Source organism: Bemisia tabaci, chromosome 6 (assembly GCF_918797505.1).
Source record: "Bemisia tabaci chromosome 6, PGI_BMITA_v3".
Taxonomy (NCBI): Eukaryota; Metazoa; Arthropoda; class Insecta; order Hemiptera; family Aleyrodidae; genus Bemisia; species Bemisia tabaci.
In genome coordinates, this window is record NC_092798.1 from 15,262,219 (window position 1) to 15,287,730 (window position 25,512).

The 25,512-nt window shown below is 41.3% G+C and overlaps 1 protein-coding gene across 6 annotated transcripts in view; it reads left to right on the forward strand.

Moving 5' to 3' along the window:
- LOC109030060 (LIM domain only protein 3) overlaps positions 1 to 25,512 on the forward strand; it is a 249,357-nt gene that overhangs the window by 192,521 nt on the left and 31,324 nt on the right. For 4 of the 6 annotated variants that reach the window (XM_072301324.1, XM_019040824.2, XM_072301325.1 and 1 more), the window contains one exon: positions 24,339 to 24,480. In XM_072301324.1, coding sequence (XP_072157425.1) covers positions 24,339 to 24,480 — 142 coding nt within the window. Of the gene's footprint in view, positions 1 to 24,338; positions 24,489 to 25,512 lie in introns of all 6 variants that reach the window. The other 2 variants (XM_019040848.2, XM_072301326.1) reach the window with 2 other exon arrangements.

A 25,512-nucleotide genomic window follows, 5' to 3' on the forward strand; every position in this document is an offset into this window, starting at 1 on the left:
CGAGCCCAATGAGGAAGCCTCTCAGGCAGGTAGTGTAATACGCGTGTTTTTTTATGCGACGTAAACACGGCTTATTTCATCATTTTTGTGTCGCAATTTCACCACGTTGGTTTTTCGTTCAACCTTTTTTTCGCCTGCTGGTGACAGGGATCGCGCACGGTGAGTGCCACGTGCGAATTTGATTTGTCATCGTTTTTCCTGCGATATCTCTGCGTTTGATGGTTCTTTAGTTTTCCTTCTGTTCAGTTTCACTTGTTGGGTATTTACACGTGGAAAAATTGCACGAGTATCTACAGGAGCATCGTTTTTAATATTCTCCTCGATGGAATTCTCCTCGAGACAACCGCTATTCTCGATCAACTCGCCGGATTTCTCATGGAAGATCGTAAATACATTTCAATGTTGCCAAATTTCCCCGCGCAAATTGATTTTTACTAGAAGCTGCTTAGGAATTTGTAGCTGGAAATTTCACCGAATGGGTCTGTTGCGTTGTTCACAGAATCGTGTTTTAATGCTTGATTTTTGTAGATTAGCTAAAACTAGTAGGATCTTTCCAAACAGCAACTCTCTACGTTTCAGTATTAACCGAGATATCGATATCGCGCTTTGAAAAAAAAATAAAATAAAATAAAGAAAATAAAAATAAAAAAGTAAAAAAATAAAAAATAATAAAAATAAAAAAGAAAAAAAAGAAAAAGACAATTGAAAAAAACTACATACATAAGAGTCGCTCTCACAGCGCTCTCCGGCGCTCTGCGACGCCTAAACGCCACAAAACTCGTTTTTTGAAAAAAAAAAAACTCCAAATCTAAAATGTAAGCTTCTTAACACTTAAACTTTCCAATAGCCATTAGATCTTATATAATTCCCAACTGTTGAACTCATTTCTCTCGAAATGACAAAAATGTCATTCACCATTCATCATTCCATCTTCATCATTCACCAATGACTTAACGCTATCGACGCACACCGGGAACCTAATACACCCGCGTAAAAACGGCCCTCGGTGATGCGGTAAATCGGGCGTTTAGAATTCCTCCGAGGTAAATATTAATAAAACAGAAAGTATAAATGCATTCAAGTGGGCGCCGCGCGGTCTCCCCGAATCGGCGTCGCGTCGGAAGACCGGGGGGGGGGGGGGCACCCTCCCCCTCCAAACAAAAACCACTCAACTACAATACAAAACACACGCGGAACCGTGGTTTTTCCTCAACGCGGCCGCGCGGGGAGGAGGTGTAAGCGAGGTACGTGAGCAGAAATCCGTTTCGGAAAACGCCGCCGTACGCAGTAAAAACAACTCAACCCCAATTTCGATCCCTATACAGATATGCGGTTTTTGGAACGGGGCTTGTGGCGGGAGGGGCGCTGGAGTCAGGAGAAGGGGCCCCGGCTTTGAAAACCCGATGCAGTCACTCGCCCATTCATGGGACATTAAATATGTACCCGGATTCCGTATTCGGACGTATTTCTGCCGAACGGAACTATGTGCATTAAGACATGAACCCTGAGACCCATAGAAATATATGCATTACAGGGCTCACGTCATAATGCACGTAGTTCCGTTTGACAGAAGTACGTTCATTTCGGCCGCGGTTTCGTCTTGTTTGTCGTTTGTATCCGGGGCTCGTCCCGCAGTTTCGTTGCCTCCCTGACGTAAGAACTTATCTCGATTTCGACATGAGCCCCAGAATTCATGGATGTATATGCAAAGCAGGGCTCTCTTGGGGATTGAGATACGCCCTTAAGTCAGAGGAGCGACGGGTTGTCCCCGGAACCCCGGTCATGTTCGTCGTCGTCGCCCGAAAAATTATTTTCAAATGAAACACGTGTTCCGCTTTTCGGGTGGAGGAGGTTTCCTGGTGGCGGTGAATGTTAAAAAGCACTTTTCAAAAATTCTTGAAAACCGGTTGTAATATATCGTCACCTTGCGGCCAAAGTAAAGTCAATATTCCGATTCAAATTTATTCGAAAAATTTTCCCAAAAAGTAGTTTAAAAGAAATGGTAGGCTTTTAAAGTTGTCTTCCAAGTGAAAATCACCAAGCGTTAATATTACTGAGAATACTCGTGCGCCAAAAAGGGTGTTCTCCATCACATCATCACCTTCCGGCCAAAGTATCACAATCGTCATGCGACATCTCAAAATGTCCGCCGCCATTTTATTTTTTTGCGGAGAATTGTTTGGTTGAATCTGAAAATTTCACCGAATTTCATCGGCAGCACAAAGAAAATTCAGTGAAATTTTCAAGCAGCTTCGTTGAACAATTTCTCTGTAAAAAAATAAAATTTCGGCGAAAATGTTGAAGCGGCGGCGCATGGCGCTTGTGATAATTTGGCCGGAAGGTGACAATATGATGGAGAACACCCTTTTTGGCGTACGAGTGTTCTCAGTAATATGTACTCTTGGTGATTTTTACGTGGAAAACCACTTTAAAAACCTACTATTTCTTTTAATCTATTTTTTGGGGAAAGTTTTTCGTATTAATTTGAAGTGTATAATATTGACTTGTTGCCAAGATTTTACTTTTTACAACCAGTTCCCACCGTACAGGAATGCAATGTTCAATGGGCCTCTAGACAAGGTCTGACTCTGAACCACATGAAAGTCACTTGTTTTGTCTTTAAAGTTTTACGTAGGAAACGATTCACAAGTTCGAAAATAAACCCCTGAACGAGATATTGTAGGGGTTGCTAGAAACTTTCATATCTTCGTTCCACTACGTTAGAAAATAGACGAAACATTCACAATCTGAAAGTTAAAGGGTGTGATGCTCATAAGGAACACTGATAAGTTGTATTGTTCGATGAAACACATCCGAGCTGCTCTTCTTTGCTGCGTCAAAACCGGGCTCATAATTATTGAGCATAAATAAGCGAATCAAATCGATTGTCTCTCAAACAAAGTTTATATCATCGCTGCAACTTCGTGCTGAAAATTAATCCGGTGGGGTCTCCATCAATTTCGATAAACAACGCTCTTACTTCATTAGTGACGACTAAAATTCCGTGCTTCCAAACTTCAAAATATATATGTTTACTTACTTTCCCATAAAACCCAGTCCCTTTTGATACAATCATAGTATAGCCATAGTCGATCTATTTTAGAGGTGCGTCATTTCTATCTTCCCTACAATGCACATAGGCTGTCCCAAAAGCACCCGGGCTGATTATCTAACTTCAAAACTACGATAGATACAGACATGATCTTTGTTTCATTTTAAAGATCAACTCCATATTTATCGATTAAGACCAAGATCAGCGCAATCAAATAAAAATTGACCGAGATATGGCAATTTGAAATCAGTGAGTAAAAGTTATCCCCACGGTTTTTAAGGAAGATTCTTCATCGACGACATTGATATCTAAAGTTATGATCTGGTATTGAGTTAAAAACCGCAGGGGTAAACTTTACTCACTGATTTCAAATTGCCATAACTCGGTCAATTTTTTTTCGATTGAGCTGATCTTGGTTTTAATCAATAGATATCGAGTTGATCTTTAAAATGAAATCAAGATTATGTCTGTATCTATCGTAGCTTTGAAGTTACAGAACCAGTCCGGGTACTTTTGGGACAGCCTATGTATAATTTATCCATGGAAGTTGACGTTTAGATTCGACTCATGATGACTGATGAACAAAGTGTTGAGCAATGGCTTCAGCAAAGGTAACGCAATTTGCAAGAACTTACGTGTAGCAAAAGTGCTCACACCATTATTCATAAGGCATCATTTGTTATGCTCTACAGTTTGCTCATGAGTCAGAAAAAATGTTTAGGTGATTCGTCACGGTCTCTGGCTTGGTCGAACTGACGTGCGATACATTGCATCGTTAAGTCAAAAAAATCTCGGCAGATTTTGAATATTTTGTCCGGAAAAGGACGGTAGCCCCTGAGCATCAGGAAAAAAACAAAAAAATAAAAAACAAATAAACCAACAAATTTTCAAAATTCAGAGGAATGGAAGCAGAATCCTGTTAAAAAAAACAAAAAAAGAAAGAAAGAAGAAAAAAAAAAACAACAACAACAACAACAACAACAACAACAGCCCTTGCGTTTGATACAGAAATTGAGAAATGTATTGAAAGAGAAGTTTTTTTCCAAACAGGATTTTGCTTCTTTTCTTCTGGATTACGCAAAGGACTCTATGCACGGACCCCCAAATTTGCCCGTTTCAAAAGTTAACGAAATTCATACCAGTGATAGAGAGGCACTTCCGGTCTCCAAATCCGGGGTTGGTTTAGTCCCCAGCCCCCCGAGTGCGACGTTGCCATTTTTTAAAGTTGAAACATGTTAAACCCCATAACTTTTGAGCAATTAAAGATACGAAGGTGCGGTTTGTTTGAGTCGATAGAACATAAAAAGAGCTATCATTTCGTATATAGTTTTTATCCATTGTTGCCAAATTTACCCCAAAATCGACAATTTTTCGATTTTTTCAAGGTGCAAAAATACGGTTAACCTAAAAAAGTCGGTATTGGGACACCACGTAGGAAAATAAAAAACACGCGTAATTAAAGCCCTTAATGTGAGCTTTCCAACGGTATATCGGTTTTTCCGGGGAAACGATTCTATCGCGAGATACAGGCCTTCAAAGTCCGACTTGGCGTACTTTTTGGAGGTCCCGCGTCATTCGCACCTCAAAAAATTAGTATTGTGAACGCTGGCAGAAAAACGAAACTCACATGTAATGAAAGCTATTTATGTGAGCTTTTCAACGGTATATCGGTTTTTCCGGGAAACGATTCTATCGCGAGATACAGGCCTTCAAAGTCCGACTTGGCGTACTTTTTGAGGTCCCCCGTCATTCGCACCTCAAAAAATCAGTACTGCGCACGTCACATAGGAAAATGAAAATTACATGTAATGAAAGCCCTTTGTATGGGCTTTCCAACGGTATATTGGCTTTTCCGGGGAAACAGTTTTGTCGCGAGATACATGCATTCAATGTTCACTGTAGCGGGGTTTTTAGGTACCCTGCGCGGCTTGTTTCTTCGCCCATCGTGATGGTGCAAGTCCCAGGTCATATTAAATAAGACATGAAACAGGGAACTAAATAGACAATTTTTCGATCTTGTTTATCGATTCCCTGCCTCGGAAAAATCGATGGTGTCAAACACTGAACGTGAATGAAAACACTCAGAACGCATAAAGGGTGCAAGAAAAAAGTCGCAATCTCAGGGATTGTGTTATAGGGGAGACATGATACATAGAAATGGATCCGTTGTCTCTGAGATTCCATTGAAGTTTTATGTTTAATATTCGTTTAAAATTTGGTAATATACAGTTGGCAGTATGTGTCAGGTTCGTCTCTATATCTGCATCTCTCTCTGCATATCTGCATCTTTCTCTCCCTGCTCGCCGCTGCATGAACGGCAGCCTACTTTGATAAGAACTCCCCTGTTTCATGTAATATTCAATAGGACCTGAACCGCTACAACGAACATTCAAGGCATGCATCTCGCGACACAAATTTTTCCCCGGAAAAACCAATATACCGTTGGAAAGCCCATACAAAGGACTTTCATTACATGTAATTTTCATTTTCCTATGGACGTGCGCAGTACTGATTTTTTGAGGTGCGAATGACGGGGGACCTCAAAAAGTACGCCAAGTCGGACTTTGAAGGCCTGTATCTCGCGATAGAATCGTTTCCCCGGAAAAACCAATATACCGTTGAAAAGCTCACATAAATAGCTTTCATTACATGTGAGTTTCGTTTTTTTACCAGCGTTCACAATACTAATTTTTTGAGGTGCGAATGACGCGGGACCTCCAAAAAGTACGCCAAGTCGGACTTTGAAGGCCTGTATCTCACGATAGAATCGTTTCCCCGGAAAAACCGATATACCGTTGGAAAGCTCACATTAAGGGCTTTAATTACGCGTGTTTTTTATTTTCCTACGTGGTGTCCCAATACCGACTTTTTTAGGTTAACCGTATTTTTGCACCTTGAAAAAATCGAAAAATTGTCGATTTTGGGGTAAATTTGGCAACAATGGATAAAAACTATATACGAAATGATAGCTCTTTTTATGTTCTATCGACTCAAACAAACCGCACCTTCGTATCTTCAATTGCTCAAAAGTTATGGGGTTTAACATGTTTCAACTTTAAAAAATGGCAACGTCGCACTCGGGGGGCTGGGGACTAAACCAACCCCGGATTTGGAGACCGGAAGTGCCCCTCTATCACTGGTATGAATTTCGTTAACTTTTGAAACGGGCAAATTTGGGGGGTCCGTGCATAGAGTCCTTTTTTGGTTCAGAATGATTCCTTAGGCTCCTGCTCAGGGGCTATCGTCATGTTTTGGGCTAACAATTCAAAATCTGCCGAGATTTGGTACATAATAGATGTGATGTATCTCATGCCAGTTTGACCATGTCAGAAACCTTGACGAATCACCTTAACTTCCCTACTTAACCTTTGCCTATTTTTTTTTTTTTTTTTTTATTGAGAGTTTAGTGGCTTCTATTCCTTTAGGAATCTACAGCCATCTATAGGCACTATTTATTGTCCGAAGACATCAGGGAGTTTGGTAGACATCCATGCTCGGCTTACAAATTTTCACGGATTAAGGCCGAGCGAATTCTGCTTACAGATCCACTCGTCAGTTCCATGAAAATTTGTCGCCACCACCGGGATTCGAACCCGGGACCTATTGACCTAGAGTCAGACGCGCTAACCACTAGGCCAACCTGGCCGGCAACCTTTGCCTATCCGATGAGATTAGAAGCGAATCCAGCAATTTGGCAACACCGGATTTCCTCTATTTTATAACCTATGTTAAATAATCGAATCTCGTCGGAGCACCTGGCTCCTCCAAGAATCGATACATTTCCATAGGTTTTAATTGAGGAAAACAATGTTGCCAATTTGCTGCAACTGCCAATGGATGGGATTTCTTGAAATTGAGAGAGCGGAGTCTCTAAAATATAGTATCTATGCTGCCATGATAGCGAAGAGAGCCGTAAGTGCAAAAATGAAGTTCTGAGAAAACGGGCTCAGAAGCTTCTGACCGGAACATTTTATTGAAAGAAGCCTCCGTTCTTTGTCAAATTGCCACTAATCGTCCGGAAGACTCCTAGAAATCGTATGGATGATTAAAAATCGACCGATTTTATTTCCATTACATAAAAAGAGTATTTTCCATTTTCATGCTAGGTTATTGTTAGGCAAGATAACCGTAAGTGCTATCTTCTGCATGCTTTCGTGGTTGCGTTTTTGACGCACAACAAACACATTTTCAGGTTAGAAATTGGCAGAAGAGGGCGGCACTTTACTGGAAAGCACTGCTTTCATTTGGCTCTCATGCACCTGCGGCTGTCTTGAAAAAACTATGTCATTTTTTGTGCACTTACGGCTTTCTCATACGTCTCGTTTTCATTAAAGTAGTATGAATTTTGCTGTTTTAGCTGTCTCAGTAATTTCATCTAAAAGAGTTTAGACGAATTTTGAAGAAAACTCGATTTCGAAAATTTTGCGCTTACGGCTCTCTTCGCTATCACGGCAGTATGGTCCTACCGTCCTACCACAGCGATAGTGCATGCAAATCTGGCTACCGAGGTTATGATTTTCGCATAAGCGTCAACCGAAGCCTTGGATCCCGGATCGGCGACAACAATGGGAGTTGAAAGAGATAGGAGTCCCGCAAGGAGCAAATACCCGTTTCAATTTCAACCTCTCCGCCGCCCCCCTCCCCACCGCGAAAATCATATCAGGGGTCTGTTGCGGAAGAGCAGACGATTCTATTAATCATTTCACAAGAGCAGGAAGCTCATTCTGTCTCTTTGTTTCGGATCGGCTCTCGATTCCTATTTCACCGCTGGCAAACTCTGCGTGCTGAGGAGAAACGTCCTATGAGCATTCGAATGTTGCCAAATTATCTCTTAGAAAATATTTATTTTTGAAGAAAATAATGCATATTTTCCCTTGAAATTTTTGGATAATTTACATCAAATTACGAACAAAATTCTCTGAAAAATCGGAAGGAGAAGGTGTATTAATATTTCCGAGAAATCGTGATTTGTCAAAGGAAATTTGGCAACGTCTGAAGGTTCTTACGGTGTTTTTCCTCAGCACGGCAGAACTCGTCTCCGTTTGCTTTTCCGCCCGTCAATCGGATGCCGCTCAGCAGTCATCTACTATCTGCGCGGGATCCTCCAAGAAAAGACATATCGGCCGGAGGATTCAATGCGGAGGTACGCTTTTTCTGCTGACAACTTTCATTGAATGAATGAGTTAAGTTTGGTCAATGGTCGTGATTCATGCGGGAGTCTTCAGAGACATGTCCCTCGAAAACGGGAGGATTGGAGGGTAAGTGTCTCCCAGAAAATTGTGGTGAATCATTGCCTGGGATGTTCCAATCAAATTGGAAAGACGCCTCAGTTGAAATACATTTTGCAATCAGGGTTTACTATTTTGTCTCATTCACCATAGTATACCTATTTGCGTAGGGATACCAGTGGAACATACATCATTGTCTCTGAAATGAGCCAAATATAGTGGTTTGTTACTGCAAAATGTAGTCCAGATGAAAACAGCAGTAACTTTCTTCACAAAAAAAATGTTTCGGGCTATATAGAGTTATAGACACACCGTTCGTTCCAGGCTCAGAAGCCGAGAGTTCCAGGTGCTGGAGTCTTAGTTTAGACAGCTTCGGGTTGCCACGTCCGGAACTTTGGCCTTTGAACCGAAACGCTGACGGTATGCACATATATAACCCGTGAGCACGGCTTCCATGGCCGGAATCGTTTATTTCAGTGTTTCCTCTGAGTTCTAATAACAATGAACTGTCGACTGGAGAGAGTATTCGATAAAAAATTATCTTAAGCTTTCATAATAGCCTGTATACAGTCGTTTAAAGAACTCCTGAAGACCTGAGTTACCCATGGAACGACAATACGAATACGGCGTGTAACGGTGCTTCAGAAAAATTAAGCCGCGACATTGAGATCAGCGCCTTGATGCAACTATACGTGTTAAATGGATGTCCTGGTTGCATACGCAAAAATTTGAAGGCGCGTAAGCATTCCTAACGCACCATAACTGACGTTCAGCGCCCAGATCCGTATCGCCAGCCGATTAAGAGAATTCTCAATGAGAGCAGTAAATGCCATTTTTACTTGAATCAAAGGAGCCACTACTGAATATGCCTCGCAAAGGAATGGGTTTTTTGCACACAAGAGACGCCTCCAATCGAGTACATTGCATGAGAAATCTTATGAAAATCGATGCGGGTAGATCAGGAATGTCTGAAATTTACTCTTTAACGTATACGATTTGCGTAGACCGTATTGCCCATTTACACATATTTATTGCGTCCGCGGGCAGCTTTTTCAAGTCGCAGGTAATCACGTTTCTTCCTAGAGACGTAAGAAAACTTACAAAACTTAAGCAAACAAACAAGCTCGCAAACTTTTCTCACCTAAGATTTCATCGTTATTATTTAGTAGTTTCCTCCTCATTTTTCTTAAATTTTTTCCTTAATTTTTTTAATTTTCTGAAATTTTAATTTTTTTTTTTTTTAATTTTTTTTTCGGTGAAGGAATACATGTTTAAAGACAGCTCAAAATCGAACGTTCAAAAGATGTATAACAGTTAACAGGAATAGTCACCTGAGATTTAGGGCGATAATGATAAAAAATAAAATTAAAAAAAAAATCAAATATGCCGAGAATTAAGCAACACCACAAATCAAGAAACCGAGTTTCATCTTCAGTATGTTGTAAGTAGTAATGGAATAAGAAACGTTGAAAAGAGGGCAAAATTTGATGCAGCATTAGTCGAAACAAAGGACGATGAATGATGAAAGCAAGAGGAGTTCCGGAGTGGATTATAAAGTGCACTTTTGGGTGGAGCCACGGGGAAGGGAGATTTAGGGTAAGAAAGCGCGGCAGCTAAGCGCAGATATTAGAATGTGTTACGTGTGGAGACTGGTAAAGTATTATATCGCACTAGGACGAATTAAAAAACATCCCCCATGAAGCATGTGAATCTGAATACTATAAGTTTCGCCTTCTGCGGTCTCAGATGGCACTCTCGCCCTCCCAGCTTGAGACTTGCCGAATTTCCATAGAAAATCATCATTTTACGGCTGCGTCCAATAGCATTTTTATTTAATAGACTTGGCAACCTTGTTTTACGACTTCTTGAGGGCGCTCGCGTACTCACGCTCGTCACGATAAATAACACCACACATGTGCGATTATACGCTTATGATACTTTTGTTGCTTTCTAATTTCGGAGAGAGTATCCGATACGGAAAGTCGTATTTTTCAGAAACGCGTTCGGGGACTGCGGGGCGTCGTAAAGTTCTTACACCGAAACAATCGATAGCATTGATGAAGAGGAGGTTCTTTTGAGCTGCAAAACTGGATTGACTTCAGTTATAGATCCAATATCCGGATTTGATCATAAGAGACCTTTGATCAGATTTAAATGGGCGGAGACGAGAGGATTGACACTAGCCTGACTTTTGATCGAAATTACGTCTCTTTATAATTTTTGGCCTTTTTCCCTCCTGTGTCTTACGATCGGCACTTAGGTGTAGCTGATTCAAAAGTCCCGCACTATCAGCACCAGGCATTACCTCTCTAACTTTCGTGCAAAAAAAGGGTATCGATAAAGGCCGTTTTTGGACCCACCCTTACTGGATTTCCTCCTTTCATTTTGTATTACCCTGTAATGTCACGTTCTGTACTGGATAAATTCTCCTCATTTTTTTAAATTGAGTTTTTTCCTTATTCCTCCTTTGATCCCCGCTCTCATAAAAGTGGCATTTTAAACTTATTACTGTAAGTTGGAATGTTTTAGCCACCATGCGTTAAAAATCCAGCAAAATGGAAATTTCCATACAGAGGGAATAAGCTCATATGAGTACAATTTTCCTCAAAGAGATACGCTGTTTGATGCAACACTAATTACGACCAACGACCATTCAGGAAGGCAACTGCAGACGCGTTTTGGGTCTAGTTGAGCCCATCCTCAGTGCAGCGCAGCCTCCTGAATTTTCTGCTACCCAGCTCGCAGAGGTCGTGAAAACCAGACCGAGACTGTGTTGCACCAAACAGGTATCTCTTTGAGGGAAAATTGTGCTCATATGAGCTTTTTCCCTCTGTATTGAGATTTCCAGTTTTCTAGATTTCTGACGCACGTTGGCTAAAAATTCCAACTTACTATCTTACGACCCGTGCGTCTACGGCAATCAGTTTGTGTACTTCCCACTGGTTTAATCCAGAGTTATCACACCAATCTCAGCCAGTTGACACTCCGCAGTCGAGATTGGACCCCTCGTAAAATCAGGGATCGAAGGAGAGTATGATTAGAAGCTCGAAACCGGGGAACAAAGCACACGTTTTAATTATCGCCTCCCTCCCGAACAGGGGCGCATATGTCGTACAGGAAACTCGCCCTACAACGAAGCCAGGAAGGGCGGAAAGCGAGGGGGTAAGGAGACAGCGGCGGCAGACGGAAGATCCACATGAGAAAATCGGGCACGTGTTTTTATGCATAAATTAAACAAACTGCTGCAGAAAATATTTAAATGAGTTAAGTTGTATCTACATTAATAGAGAATTATTCACTTGAAAATAAACCGGGGTATTTTAAACGCGGCCCCGACGGAGGAGGGGACGGGGGGGTTGTTGAGAAAAGCACAACTTGAGCGGAGTGTTCCCCGCGCGAACAGGGGCGGGGAGGGGGGGGGATTTTCACACATCTCAAGGAGAGAAACTTCCGTTCATGCAAATCGAATACACACGCGAAAAAGACGCGGCTCCTCGACGGAAACTTGATTATTTTGAGTCAAATCCCTGAATATTCATCGTTATATAATTGACTTACTTAATTAAGCCTATCGCTTTGTATATTCGCCTCTTTCGCAACTTTCCGTCGGGCGTAATCCGGTGAGTAAGCGAGTCGCGATGCAGGGGGCGGGGATCGGGGGGCTGGGAGGGGCCCCTCACTCCCCCCTCACTCGTCTTAAAGTGGAGTGATGCGACTTTTCAGTTGAGGTGGTCCGTTAAACCGATTAACCGCTCGTCGCTCCCGCGTTCCGAATCAAGTAGCTGATTATTGGTATTGATAGACATAGCCATAGCGATAGAAAAACAAGACGAAGGGAAAATAGAGCGATTTTTTAATATCTTAAAATGGACCGCGTTAAACAGAAAATAACCATAATCCTCGAGGAAATGTGAAATCATTTTCCTAAAATACACACGATTCCTCGAAACGCAAGAAGAAGAAGAAGATCACTTTAAACAACGTCGTAGGAGTCTCGTAATCTTTTCAACACAATGCACATTACATAAATGTAGAAGGAAATGACGCTCGTTGATGACGGCGCAGAGATACAACTATTCGTACTTGATGGATGTCCGTGTTGCGTTTGCAAAATTGAAGGCGCGATGGCGCGTGGCGTGAACTCGCAATGCTCCGCTCTGTGCTGCCAGAAAGATATCGCACATATTCTGGAGAGAACTTAAAAAATGAGGCCTAATTGGATCGCGTTAAACAGAGAGGAACCAAGCCATATCAGCTATTGCCAAAAATTAAGCAATTTAATTTTTTACGTGAAAACGGTTCTGCGGATTTTCGTGCAAATTGCAGTGAAAATTCTCCATCGTTTGAAGCAAATACCTTAGAAATTTCAAAAAAATCCACACAAACGTTTTCTCGTAACAAATTGTATCGCCCAGTTAAATTTAGCGATAGCTGATGTGGCTTGGTTCCTTTCTGTTAAACTCGGTCCAAATATCTGAGCATTTTGAGAGAAAATACGCATACATTTTTTCAAAAAGAAATGTTGTTCCGAGGTAATTTGGTAACTTTCGAATGTAGATACGACGTTCCTCCTTAGCACAGCACAGAGATAGAGAAAAAAATTTCGCGTTTTGAAATTTGCATGAAATTCGGAAGGCTCGAATAAATTTCACAAAATTTGACTTTCGTTAATTTTTTTCGGAATTAAGTCTGAATTGAACCCTCGGAGATCCGGACGCGTTTCAAATGGTCTTCCTGTTGTTGCGGCAGTATTGCGCTTCCCAACTGTGGTGCTGTGCTGGAAGGGAAGGAGTCACAAAGGGGAGTTTCGAGAGAAAATCCCTACACGGTGAAAAATGGATTGCTGATTTAAAAATTAAATTGTTAAAACATATGTCCGCGCGGCATGTTTCAAATGTACGTTTTACAATAATGGAAAGCTACTTCAACCACTGGGGTGGTTAAATTAGCATTTTTGTATTGTAAAATCTACATCGAAACATTTCGAACAATTTTCCTTAACTACAAAATTGTTAAATCAGCAATATCATTTTTTTGCCGTGTAACGTAACCTCTAAATAACGTAACGGTCCTCGTGTTTTTACATTTTTTTTAGTTCCGTTCCAGTTGAGAATGGGCATGTAATTGGTCCGAAACGTCCTGGTTTATTTTATGTCTCCTCTAGCCTTGTACACCCATTTGTTTTTTGTACTTTAGTGTGTTTTTATTGTAACCCCTAAACCAAACGAGAACATTTGCAACGTGTGAATGTTTCAGGCTCGGGGTGAAAAATTTCAAAATGTAGAATCACTGTTTTTAGGCGTTTCTTAACCCTTAGATGACTGACCGTTTTTACCTACACGAATGACTAACCCGGGCTTGCGAGGCCCGAATTGAGAATGTATGGTAATTTGATGGCTACAATGCTTTTTTTTCTCTATTTTTAGATGAATTTTATGATTTGTAACCTCTGAACCAAACGAGAACATTTCGACGGTGAAACTACCAAACCACGTATCTCGTTTGCGGTGTTTAAAAATCTACGCTCGCATTTTATTTTTTTGAAGTAGACTAAATCAATATCATTCCTTGAAATTTTCACAGAATTTTCTCCGCACGAAGAGGAAAAATCACAGGAAGTTTCAAGACTAGAGTAGTTTTTCATTTAAAAAATAAAGTATGACAGGAAGTCTGCGACGTCGCAAACCGAGATACGTGGTTTGGTAGTTTCACCGTCGATTTGCAACATGTGAATGTTTCAGGCTCGGGGTGAACAATTTCAAAATGTAGAATCACTGTTTTTAGGCGTTTCTTGGCCTCTTGAATACATCCCCCAAAGTTTCCAAAAATGTCGTGAAATTTCACGCAAAAAAATAAATTCCACGAGATTTTCCATCTTTGGCGCGGCAGCATTCGGTCCATTTCTCAACACTGCGGGAAGCTGCAGGAGAATCGATTGCTCCGCAATACATCACCGGCCATTATTTTATCATCAACGATGGCGAGTAGTACGAGCTTTTTATTGTGTTCCTCCACATAATATTGCCGCACGTAGCGTGGCCCAAGCACAGTTGTTCCCCCTTGATATATGATTATCTCGTGACGTTTATTCCGCTTCCTCATCCTCCGACCTCTTCCTCCTCTTTTCCTTCTGATTTCTTGTTTTTGACTCTGATTACATTACCTTGCTCTGGGAGACAGATATGATTTTTGCTAGTTGATTTTGAGGGTTGTCTTTAAGCCTCTGCATCATCCTAGATAATATCGAACAGTCTGAAAGTGGGATTTTTCCAAAACTCAATGCTAAATGGTTCCTGGGTACCTTGTACAGCAATTCGAGTTTAATATTTACAAATATCGTGAGTATGATCTCAAAAAAATACATTTTATAAAAAAAAAAATGCCGCAAAACAGGGTAAGAATTAAACTTACTTATGAAGAAATGTGACTTATTTGCGTGTGTTATGTTGGAAATGTTACTCATGAAGAATGTTACCTGTGTGAAGAATGAGTTATGTATACTTATGGGAAATGTCAGGAAATTCGAGGTTATCAGGAAAAATAAGGAAAATCGGTCGTAGATCAGGAACTTATGGGTGCTTCAAGCGTTCTTCAAAAATTTGATTGAATTTATTAAATATGCTGATCATATGAATCAAACGAGTGTCAATTGCGCAAAAGATGCGAGGAGAGCTCGTCTGAAGGATCAGGAAAATATCATGAAAATCCAAAACTAAATTTTAGTAGACACCCCTGTCAGCGGATAAGACCGATGAGGGAAAATGTACCGAGGTGCTTAATTTCATACTTCGTCTGGTGGTCCCTTCTGAAGAAACCCTTAAAATAGATGGACTACATTTTGCGACAAGGAACTACTATTTTCAGCTAATTTTAGAAACCACGTATGTGCTATTAGCTCCCCCCATACGGATAGGTGCTTTTACAGAAGGGTCAGAAATAGTACAGTTTCTTGTTACAAAATGAAGTCCAGATGTTATTCCTTCCCTCTTTTCCAAAATTACGATGTAAATGAGACGAATCTCCATTATATACAGAGGAGTGTTGCTTAAAGAAACTGCCATGGAAATGGCCTGTGCTCTCTGGCAGTTAAATGCTTGCGGTTGGAAGAGTCAGATAATGGTCTCAAGGATTAATTCTACTTACGCTCAAAGGATCCGATTAAGTATGCGGTTAGGATGGATAAAGAGAGAGTGAGTATAGTCTCATACCAGCAAGGATCTGGGAGGAGCAGTCGCTGTTTTTCCGGAAATAAATGTTATTAAATAAATACTGTTGTCAGTAAGGGCTTAGAGATGAGAGGAGCTTGCGTGTCGAAGGGCGCATCCACAGCGCGCAGGGAAACAGAATGTTGCCGATCTGTTTGCTCGAGGATGGTTCTCAGACAGAGAATATCGCACCTGTTCTCTTAATCCTGATGACCATGCCTTGTCTTCTCCCCAGAAGATGAAATATTGACCAATTTGACTCACGTAGAGAATTGTGTTTCTTGTGACCGGGCAATTCAAATTTCTCGGAGCCAATGTAAAATTAAAACGTTCAAATCATAGTTAGGAGTTGATTTCAGTATTGTTTGATGCAAGAAATCAAGAATCGTGTTCTACGTGAAATTCTAATGACGAAACATGCGTCAGAATGCTTAAATTCGTACATTGTCTAGTGGTCCATCCGTGACTCAATAGCAACCGATCAGTGCTGGAAAACGGTAGCCAATCAGGAATGAATCACTCACGTCTCAACTCCCACCGTGAAGGGACTCCACCCGACACCAAACTCGACAACGCAGCGGACACGGCTAAAAGAGACGTTTAAGTCTCGAAAAGCAACAGTCATCAGTCATAAGACGTTATCGAGACGCTTATACTCCTTGCTCCTCAACTCCTCTTCAGCGGGGCGCTCTTATCTCCTCCAGCCCCCCTCCCCCCACCCCCGGCTCCGCGACTCACGCCTCAACCTCAATTGTTTACTGATATCACTCGCGGGTTTCCTTTTATGTGCCCCCCCCCCCCCCCGCCCCCCCACCCGGCCGCCCCGGGGCGCCAAGCTCCGAACTTTTCCAAATAGCTTAGACATGAATCAGCACATTTCGCCGCCCATGACGACGCGACGGCCCCAATCGAACGGAGGATCGCGGTTGGCAAGATTTTGCGGTTCGCCGGAATGAAGGCGCAACTTGGATCGGAGACGGAGTCGCTGCGCCCAGGGACTTTGAGGTTATCGTCGGAAACCGTCACGAACTGGAAAGTTTTTGCCGTTTGATCCAGGAACGTAGTATTTCGGGAACCTCGTCCGATTGCCCATAGGCGACTTCGAGGCACCATCGATTATATAGACCAGTGATAACTGAGAGGAGCGACGAATTGTAAGAGCGAGAGTCAGTAAGAGAGACTCGTGAGGCAGACTGATCGACGCTTCGTTCAACCGTTGCTATTGGTTCAACATATCAGCGATTCGGTATTTTTGATAGGTACATCGCAAATTAACCGCTGATAATAACCTGTATTAATTGGCATTTGTCAAATGGAGAATTTGCTCACAAAAATGTTCTTCTTTCATTTGAGAGTGCTTCATGAGCTGAGTCCGCAGTATTTTTCATAATTTTTTTCAAAAATGGGAAATAAAAGAAAAATAAATTTGATAGTGAGAAAATGTGCCGCCTTGTGACGCCTTTAGGCGGCATTTCCCATTTAAACACATGTGTTTTAGCTGATTAGTTTACTTTCTCAAATTCCCTCCAATAATTGTTCAATTTAGAAACCAAGGAAATCCTCGTGCTTAATTCTCTTGGCCGTTTAATCTTAAACATAAAATTCACCTGACTCCAGATACCTGTAAATTCTCCATAGGATTTTATAGGATTTCATCGGATGAAATAAGTTTCATTCCCTAATCAAGGATCAAAAAAATGAGAATATTTCACTTCTGGAACTCTGTCGTAGATTAACAATAAATTCCAACATATATTTATGAGTTATTTTCGAAATCTGCAAATCATTACCACTCAAAAATTATATCACCGAATTATTATCGGCAATCTATAACGGATAAGTGCTTTCTTAAAACCTCAAATGAACATAAATTTTTTCGTCCAAATGGGTCCAACTCTCGCTTAATTTTATTTCTTTTGCGAAAAATTTGGGGGCATAAGGTCTGTGCCTTAATTATGGCGGACTTTCACTGTTTAAGTGTGTCGCACGTTCATTCTTGGAGCAAGCCGGGAGAATACACCTTCTTATAAATTTAATTAGCACCAAAAGATGAGCTACAACGTGATCTATAATATTGTACCTTCGGTGTAGATAAATCAGTTTTAAGGCGAAGGTAAATCATACCTCATTACCAGCCGGTTCTTGAGAGTGCCCCAGAAGTCGCCGAGGGCTTTTGAGAAAACCAGGCGAGTAATTAAAGGCGAACGAAGTAATAATAATTACGATTAACTACAATTACTTAATTATGCAAATGAAAAGAGCGAGGTGCGGTTAAGCAGGGCGCGTGCACCGTCCTCCACTCCGCTGGCAATAAAACTGTCTCGCGGAGCTTAAATATGAAGTCACGCATGGACGAATCGCGAGAGTAATAGAGAAGAAAGAGAGGGGGTATTCGCGGAGAATAAGTGTGCACAATTTCGGTAATATTATTTCATCGTTCTTATAAATTTAATGAAATCATTGATTTTCAGGTCAATTTTATCTAGGTTTACATTGCCTCATCGATATAGCCTTCCGCGGGCCGATTTTTGAAATTGATAGACAAAACGATAGACAAAGAAGTAAAGAATTCGTTCTGATAAATATAATTTATTTTCAGGTCATTTTGATCTGGGTTTACCATTCCTTATCGTTAAAGCCTTCAGCGGGCCGATTTTTGAAATTGATAAACAAAGCTATATGCAAAGAAGTAAAGAGTTCGCTCTAATAAATATAATTTATTTTCAGGTCATTTTGATCTGGGTTTACCATTTCTTATCGTTAAAGCCTTCAGCGGGCCGATTTTTGAAATTGATAAACAAAGCTATATACAAAGAAGCATGAAGAGTATGGAGCGATCCTATTGGTTGAAATTGGTGGCTCCTTTCGACTAAGGGAGAAAATGATGGACTCCCGTGGGGAAAAGGGTTCCAAAAGGGTCTCTCGTGGGTTGCGTTGCCGTTAGTTAGTCTATACCTACCCCTTTGTCCATTGCAACCACCTGCCTTCACTAATAGGATCCCTCCATATTCGTTTTGTCCTCTTTGTCGATAGATTTGTCTGCCAATTTCAACAATCAGCCCGCAGAAAACTTTATACAATGTGTATACTCTTATTGTATAAGGCACCCCCGCACCCCCCTATAAGAATATTTTAATATTCAAACGGATTAAAAAGGGACAGTTCTCATTTCGGATTTTGAGTAATTGCATTCATCCTCCAAGAGCTTTACCTTCTCTCACAAGATCCACAACATGTTGAGCCGCTCACGACCGAGGGATACATCTCGCGTTTTCTTTGCTAAACACATAATTCGTCGCTCCTCTGGCGTAAGGGCATAACTCGATTTTCACGTGAGCCCTGTTTTCCATAAAAACCAATGCTTTCTGGGGCTCATGCGAAAATCAAGATACGCGCTTACGTCAGAGGGCCAGTTATGCAAGAAGAGCGCTCTCCTTAAATGAATAAAACCGAGGCGAAAGTGAATTTATATCGCATCCGAGTTGCGGCGTTTGCGAGAAAAAGTTAATGGAATTATTAGGATAATTAATGTTCGCGTGCCGGCACGCTAGCGCGAGACGTCCTGGTGAAATACAGTCGAGTGTATAGAAATGTTAGACATGGATTCGTGCACTTTGCAGTTATTTCTTTCTACGGCCTTGTTTGCGCAACCCCCTTCCTCAGCACTCCGTCTTTCTTTTCATCTGATCCTAACGCTTGCTAAAGTACACGTCAGTGGGTCAAAAAAATTGTGCTGCGCTGAGTCCCAGACTCGATAGTGCGGGACGATTATCTTAAAAGATTATTCGAAGTTATAAACGCATTGCTCACAAGTATTCGAACATAGATGACAAGAACAGAATGGAGAATTTGCAAGGGTCTGAAATTTGATGAATTTCCTGTTTAAGTGGAATCCTCTGAGTGAACTGAACACGAAGATACCCTTGATTCATAAATTGAGCGATTATTAGAGGAGATATGACAAAATAACCGATTCTGCTAAAATACATGTGTTTAAATGGGAAATGCCGCCAGATGACGTCACAAGGCGGCGCATTTTCTCACTTTTAAATCAATTTTTCTCCAATTTCCCATGTCAGAAAAAAATTATGAAAAATATTGCGAACTCAGCTCATTAGGCACTTTCAGATGAAGCAATAAAAAAATTGCGTGCAAATTCTCCATTGTAATGAAAATAGGAAAAATCAAAACTTGCGTCTTCCAAAAATTTATACTGATATAACTAGAGGATACGCCCCCCGACCACTTCGCGGTTTACACCCTGAACCGCTTCGCGTCACAGGCGTTATGCGTTAGGGGCCGTCCATAAATTTAAGTAACACTCTAGTGGGAGAGAGGGATCGAGTAGAGCATTACGTCATTTTGTCCTTACGTATTAATGGATACGGACCTACGTTACAAAAGCGTTACACGGGTGGAGGAGGGGGGTTCAAAAATGCCGAAAAAGTACGTCACGTTATTTATGAACGCTCCTTTCCGTGATTTTACATTAACGAGTAAGAATGCATGACGGAGATTTTTCTCTTTAAAATTTTGCCGATTTTTCCGTGTAATCAGAAGGAGATTCGGTGAAATTTCCAATGGAGAATTTGCATGCAAATGTTTTATTACTTCATCTCAGAGTACCTAATGAGCTGAGTTCACAGCATTTTTCATAATTTTTTTCTGACATAGGAAATTGAAGATATATAGATTTCCTGCCGCTTTATGACGTCATCTGGCGGCATTTCCCATTCAAAAACACATGTATTTTACCATATTCGGTTATTTAGTCATATTTTCTCCAATAATTGTCCAATTTCGAAACCAAAGGTATCCTCGCACTCAGTTTTCCTAGCAGTATTATTTTAAAGATGAAATTCACAAAATTCAAGACACCTGCAAATTCTCCATTAGAGCTTCCCTGATAAAAATAACGATGAAAATGAAAAAAATGAAAATGTTGCAACATTGAGACGTAGTATCGATGCTTCCGTCTGAAAAACGAAGAAATGAGCTGGGCCTTTTTTGAGAGAGCTGAGGGTGAGCACGGCACCTCGAGACCGGGACTCGAATGTCAACATGTTTCAGGCGGAGTTGGAGTCGCATATGAGGCGACAACCCCCACCCCCGGGGATGAAGTGGGACAACCCTTCAGAGCTCACTCTTCATTAAGCCGCCCTTGACTTGAATGAATTAAAGAAACGACGATGACGCCGCCGACGTCGAGGCGCGATCCGAGTCAACGCTTAACGCTTAACGCTCCCGAACGCGCCACTCCCGCTAATCGCCGTGTTGAGGCTCACTTAGATTCCCAGATTCCGGATCAAGTGCTCCTCACAATGTTGCCATTCGGTGCAACTGAATCTAATGGATCAGTCACTCGTGTCACACGGAAAAAATGGATTCGCTGATTTAGGATTGCATTTTGCAAAAAGGACCACTACATTGCAATGCTGCTAAGATTGTGCACCTTCATCTTTTGCAATTAGAATTGCGGTAAGCGTTGTCAAACTATGAAATCTAGATGCGTCATTTTTGTCTAAATTTACAGTTTTAGCGAGTAAATAGAACTATTAATGGATAATCGGCGGTTTCCTCCAAGACAAAAGCACGTTGCATATCTTCGCACATTGCATGCTTAGTGGTTCCTTTTGCAAGAATGCAATCCAATTAAATCGTTAAATAATATATCCGACTTGCTTCGAATGTGCATTTTACAATAGGAGAAAGCTCATTTAACCACGGGGTGCTTAAATCAGCAATTTTGTATTGTAAAATCTACATTGAAACATGTCGAACAGTTTTTTAACTACAAAATTGTTGCACAAACTGATTGCGGTGGACGCGCGGGTCGTAAGACAGTATGTTGGAATTATTTAGCCAACATTCGTTAAAATTCAGCATGAAGCTGAATCTCAGTACAGAGGAAAAGGCTCACACATAAGCACGATTTTCTCTCAAAGAGATACGCTGTTTGGTGCAACACTAATAACAACCATTCAGGAAGGCAACTGCAGACGCGTTTCAGCCCTCCAGCTTGTGTGTGAGCCTTTTCCTTCTGTATTGAGATATCAGCTTTATGCTGAATTTTAACGCACGTTGGCTAAAAAAATCGATTTGCATATCGGAGAGTTGTTCAGTTTTTCTCAAGCACATCCTGAGAAGTGGGACAAAACTTCGGGTTCGCATTAAGGAATAAACTCAAAATCAGAAAAAATCAAGAGATGAGTGTAGTAAAGAATTCTAGACACCATAAACGAAAGTAATGTACTCTGCCGTGCTAAGAAAGAACGCCGTATGAGCCTTCAGGACGTTGCCAAGTTTCCCTCGATAAAACCCGAATTTACTAGGAAAATTGTGAATATTTCCCCTCAAAATTTTCAGGCAATTTTGCACGCAATTTAATCCAAAATATCTGCACATTTCAAGGAAAAATATGCATGAGTGTCATCAAAAACACACTTTTTATCAAGGGAAATTGTGCAACTCTCGCATGTTCATACGCCGTTCTTTCTTAGCATGGCAGTACTCATCTCTGGACTGAAGCGGTCTCAAATCGGAGCTGTATGCTGCCGTGCTTAGGAAGAACGCCGTATGAACATTCGAGAGTTGCCAAATTTCCGTTGACAACAGATGTACTTTCGACGCAATTTAAGCATATTTTCCCTTGAAATTTTCAGATATTTTAGTTGAATTGCGTACAAAATTGTTTGAAAATTTGAAGGGGAAATATTTAAATTTTTCCAGTAAATTGAGTTTTTCTCGAAGGCAATTCGGCAACGTCTGAGGGTTCATACGTCGTTCTTCCTTAGCATGGCATCCTGGACTGAAGGGTCTGAAATCGGAGCTGTATGGCGCTCCTTTCTCGGGACGCAAGTCACCCTGTTTAAGCATGTGGGCCAGATAACGGGCCAGGGCGGGACAGGATAATGCATGCGAGGATATAACACTGTCGGTGAATGACATTAAGTTAAGCTGCAGTTGTCTTTTCAGCGCGACAGGAGGAGACCCTGGGCTCAGCTCTTAATCCCCCAGTCCCGACCGGCAGGGAGCCCTCACACTGACTCGCCCAAGATAACTTCACCAATTTAACTTATTCCTACGCCTAATTAAACTTTGACAATTACAACCAGCGATCGCGTTGCCGGATCCTCCAGATTTGTCCACATCAATTTGATAGTTTATCGAGGGGAATGATAATTTCACTCCCTGATGGTGATGTTAAGACCGTTCAGATGTTATGGGTCTCCTGGATGTGAAAGATCTTTAGCCGCAACAGCAGGTCGATTATTGAAATTGATAGGCAAAGCTATAGACAAAGAAGACAAAAAGGATTTGGAGGGATCCTATTGGTGGACAGCGGGTGGTTGCAATGGACAAAGGAGGTTGGTAATAGACTAACTAACGGCAACCCACGAGAGACCCTATGGTTATATAGACCATCATCCACCCCCTTATAGTCTAATTGTAAGAACCATCCATTTCAACCAGTAGTATCGCTCCATACTCCCTATGTCTTCTTTGTCTATCGCGTTGTCCATCAATTTCAACAATCCGCCGGCAGGCCTCGATAGACGATCAAAGTCCGGAACCGATTCCCATCTAAGTGACGGGAGTCATCAGTCTAAAATTCGTTATTTCGCATTATTTCCAAATGATATCATGTCAGAAATGTTCTGCGCGGCAAGATATTATGAATGATGGCACTCCATTTTGATAAAACTTGTCCAATTTTGATTTAAGAAGAATGTTGCATGGTGACCAACAGTCGTCAAAGTAATAGTTTATTGCTCTGATCGGATTTGATTCGAGTATCGAGACCTAACTGACTAGCCACACTATCCCAAGTTATGAGCAGTGTATAACGTGCAATCTAGTGCAATCAATTTTTTTTAAAATTTTCCGGGGGAGGGCCTCTTGAATCCTCCTCCTCTGGGGAGTGTCCCCCAGACCCCCCACTCGGTCGGCATCAGCAAATGCCCCCCCTCCGACTCATCTTCGATCCGCCACTGTGCACGAGGCGGCAACCTTGTCAGGAGTCTAAGGAGCGGGAGCCGAATTTGACTAATAGCAAGGGTGTTGGTGGCGCTCTCCAGCGGACTTGTCGAGGAAGTCTGTTGCCGCTAATGTGCGCTGAAAGCTGTAAATGTGGATGATGGGCGGATGGATATGCATAACTCACTCATATGACTCTTCTATGGGCGAACATGCGCCGCTCTTCAAAGTTGAGCCGCCTTAGCTGTGACTGAGATTGCAGGGCGTCATCGAGGACGAGATGGAATCGGTCTTATCATCCGTTGGTTGGCTATCGAAACTTTATCGAATGCCCCGATCGAAATAGTTCTATCACTTCCCTATAAAGTTCATGGATAAATATCAATTCAGGTTCGATAATCAATCGACAGAAATTCGAACTTGCGGTAGTCTTGCTGTTCGTGGGAGCTGAGAACTTGAGTGAATATTGGCTTCTACATGTTCGACGCTGAAGATCTCTGTTTATGGAGCTTTATTTATGGCTCCTAACTTTACTTAAAGTGGGATTCATAAGTGACATGGGATACAGGGTTGATTCATTCACGATTGAACCGATTAATTTTGACCCAAGCCTACACACGTTTACACAAGAATGGTTATTTTTATTTTTGCAACAATTTTATCAATTATCTACTTCACACTTTTTAAAATTATTTTTTTAAATTAATTAATTTTGTTAAGAAGTATTTTTTCTTGGTGAAAAAATATTCGGGAAAATATCTATGTTAATTAACAATCATCAATTTTGAAATGAATGTATTTCAAATATGCACCCTGAACTCGATGATGAGGAATATGACCGAAATTTAATGGTTGAATTTTAAATTTGTGTTCCAGGTTTTGTGTAGGCGACAGGTTTTACCTCTGCGAGAACAAAATCCTTTGCGAGTACGACTACGAAGAGAGAATGGTATTCGCGAATATGGCGTACAATCCATCAACCATCGCCCAACTGAAGCGGCAAGCAAGTCATCTGCCGGTTAGTAGGTATCATTTTGCTCTGAAATTTTCCTTTAGATTTAATTTAATCTTCAGTTAGATTGAGGTTAAGATTAAAATGTGCGCTCCAACCACTATCAAATCATTCCCTCTATTTCACCAATATTTACCATTACTAACACTAACTTAGCTGTGAGTTACTACTTTTCTTTACTTCTTATATTTTGTCCTGGGATGCACGGTGTTTTTTGGTGATTTTTAAAGGGAAGACAATGATGTGATTAAACGCACGAATGTTTCATAAAAATAAACGCATGGTCCTCATTGTTAGAGGAATAGAGTATTTGCACGACAATTTTTTATTGCTGCATCTGATAGTCCTTAACGAGCTGCGTTCGCAGTGTTTTTCATTAATTTTCTTACATGGGAATTGTAAGAAAATAGCTTAAAAGTGATGAAATCTACCGTTTTGTGATGCCATCAGACGTCATTTCCCATCTATACATGTTTTTTAGCAGATAAAGGTAATTTGATCTTTATTGTATCTCTTCAATAATTGTTCATTGTAGAAACCAAGGATATTCTCATGCTAAGTTCATTCAATAGTTTCTTTTTAAACATGAAATCCTCAAAATTTCAGACACTTGCAAATTCTCTATTCCATTGCTTTATTACTTCCGATGTAGACATTCAATGCTAAAGTTGGCTTAAAAACACAGAAAGTCACGGGCTACATATACGTACCGTCCGTTCCGGGTTCAGAGGCCGAAAGTTCCGGGTGCTGGAGCCGTAGCTTCGATTCGCTCCGCTCCAGGTACTACGCCTGGAACTTCCGGCCTTTGAGCCCGGAACGCGGACGGTATGTTTACTATAGCGCGTAAGGATACGGTTTTCACGGCCGGGGTTTTTTTCAGTGAACCGCAAGCTATTACATCTGAAAACGAGATCTGCAGAGGCCATTAATTTCTGCGAGCATTTCGAGGTTCTGCCGGCCGGCATCTTGACTTCGAAAGGCAATCGCGTCGATGCTACCTCAATGCGCTTTTATTAACCTCACCGCTGTATCGGGATC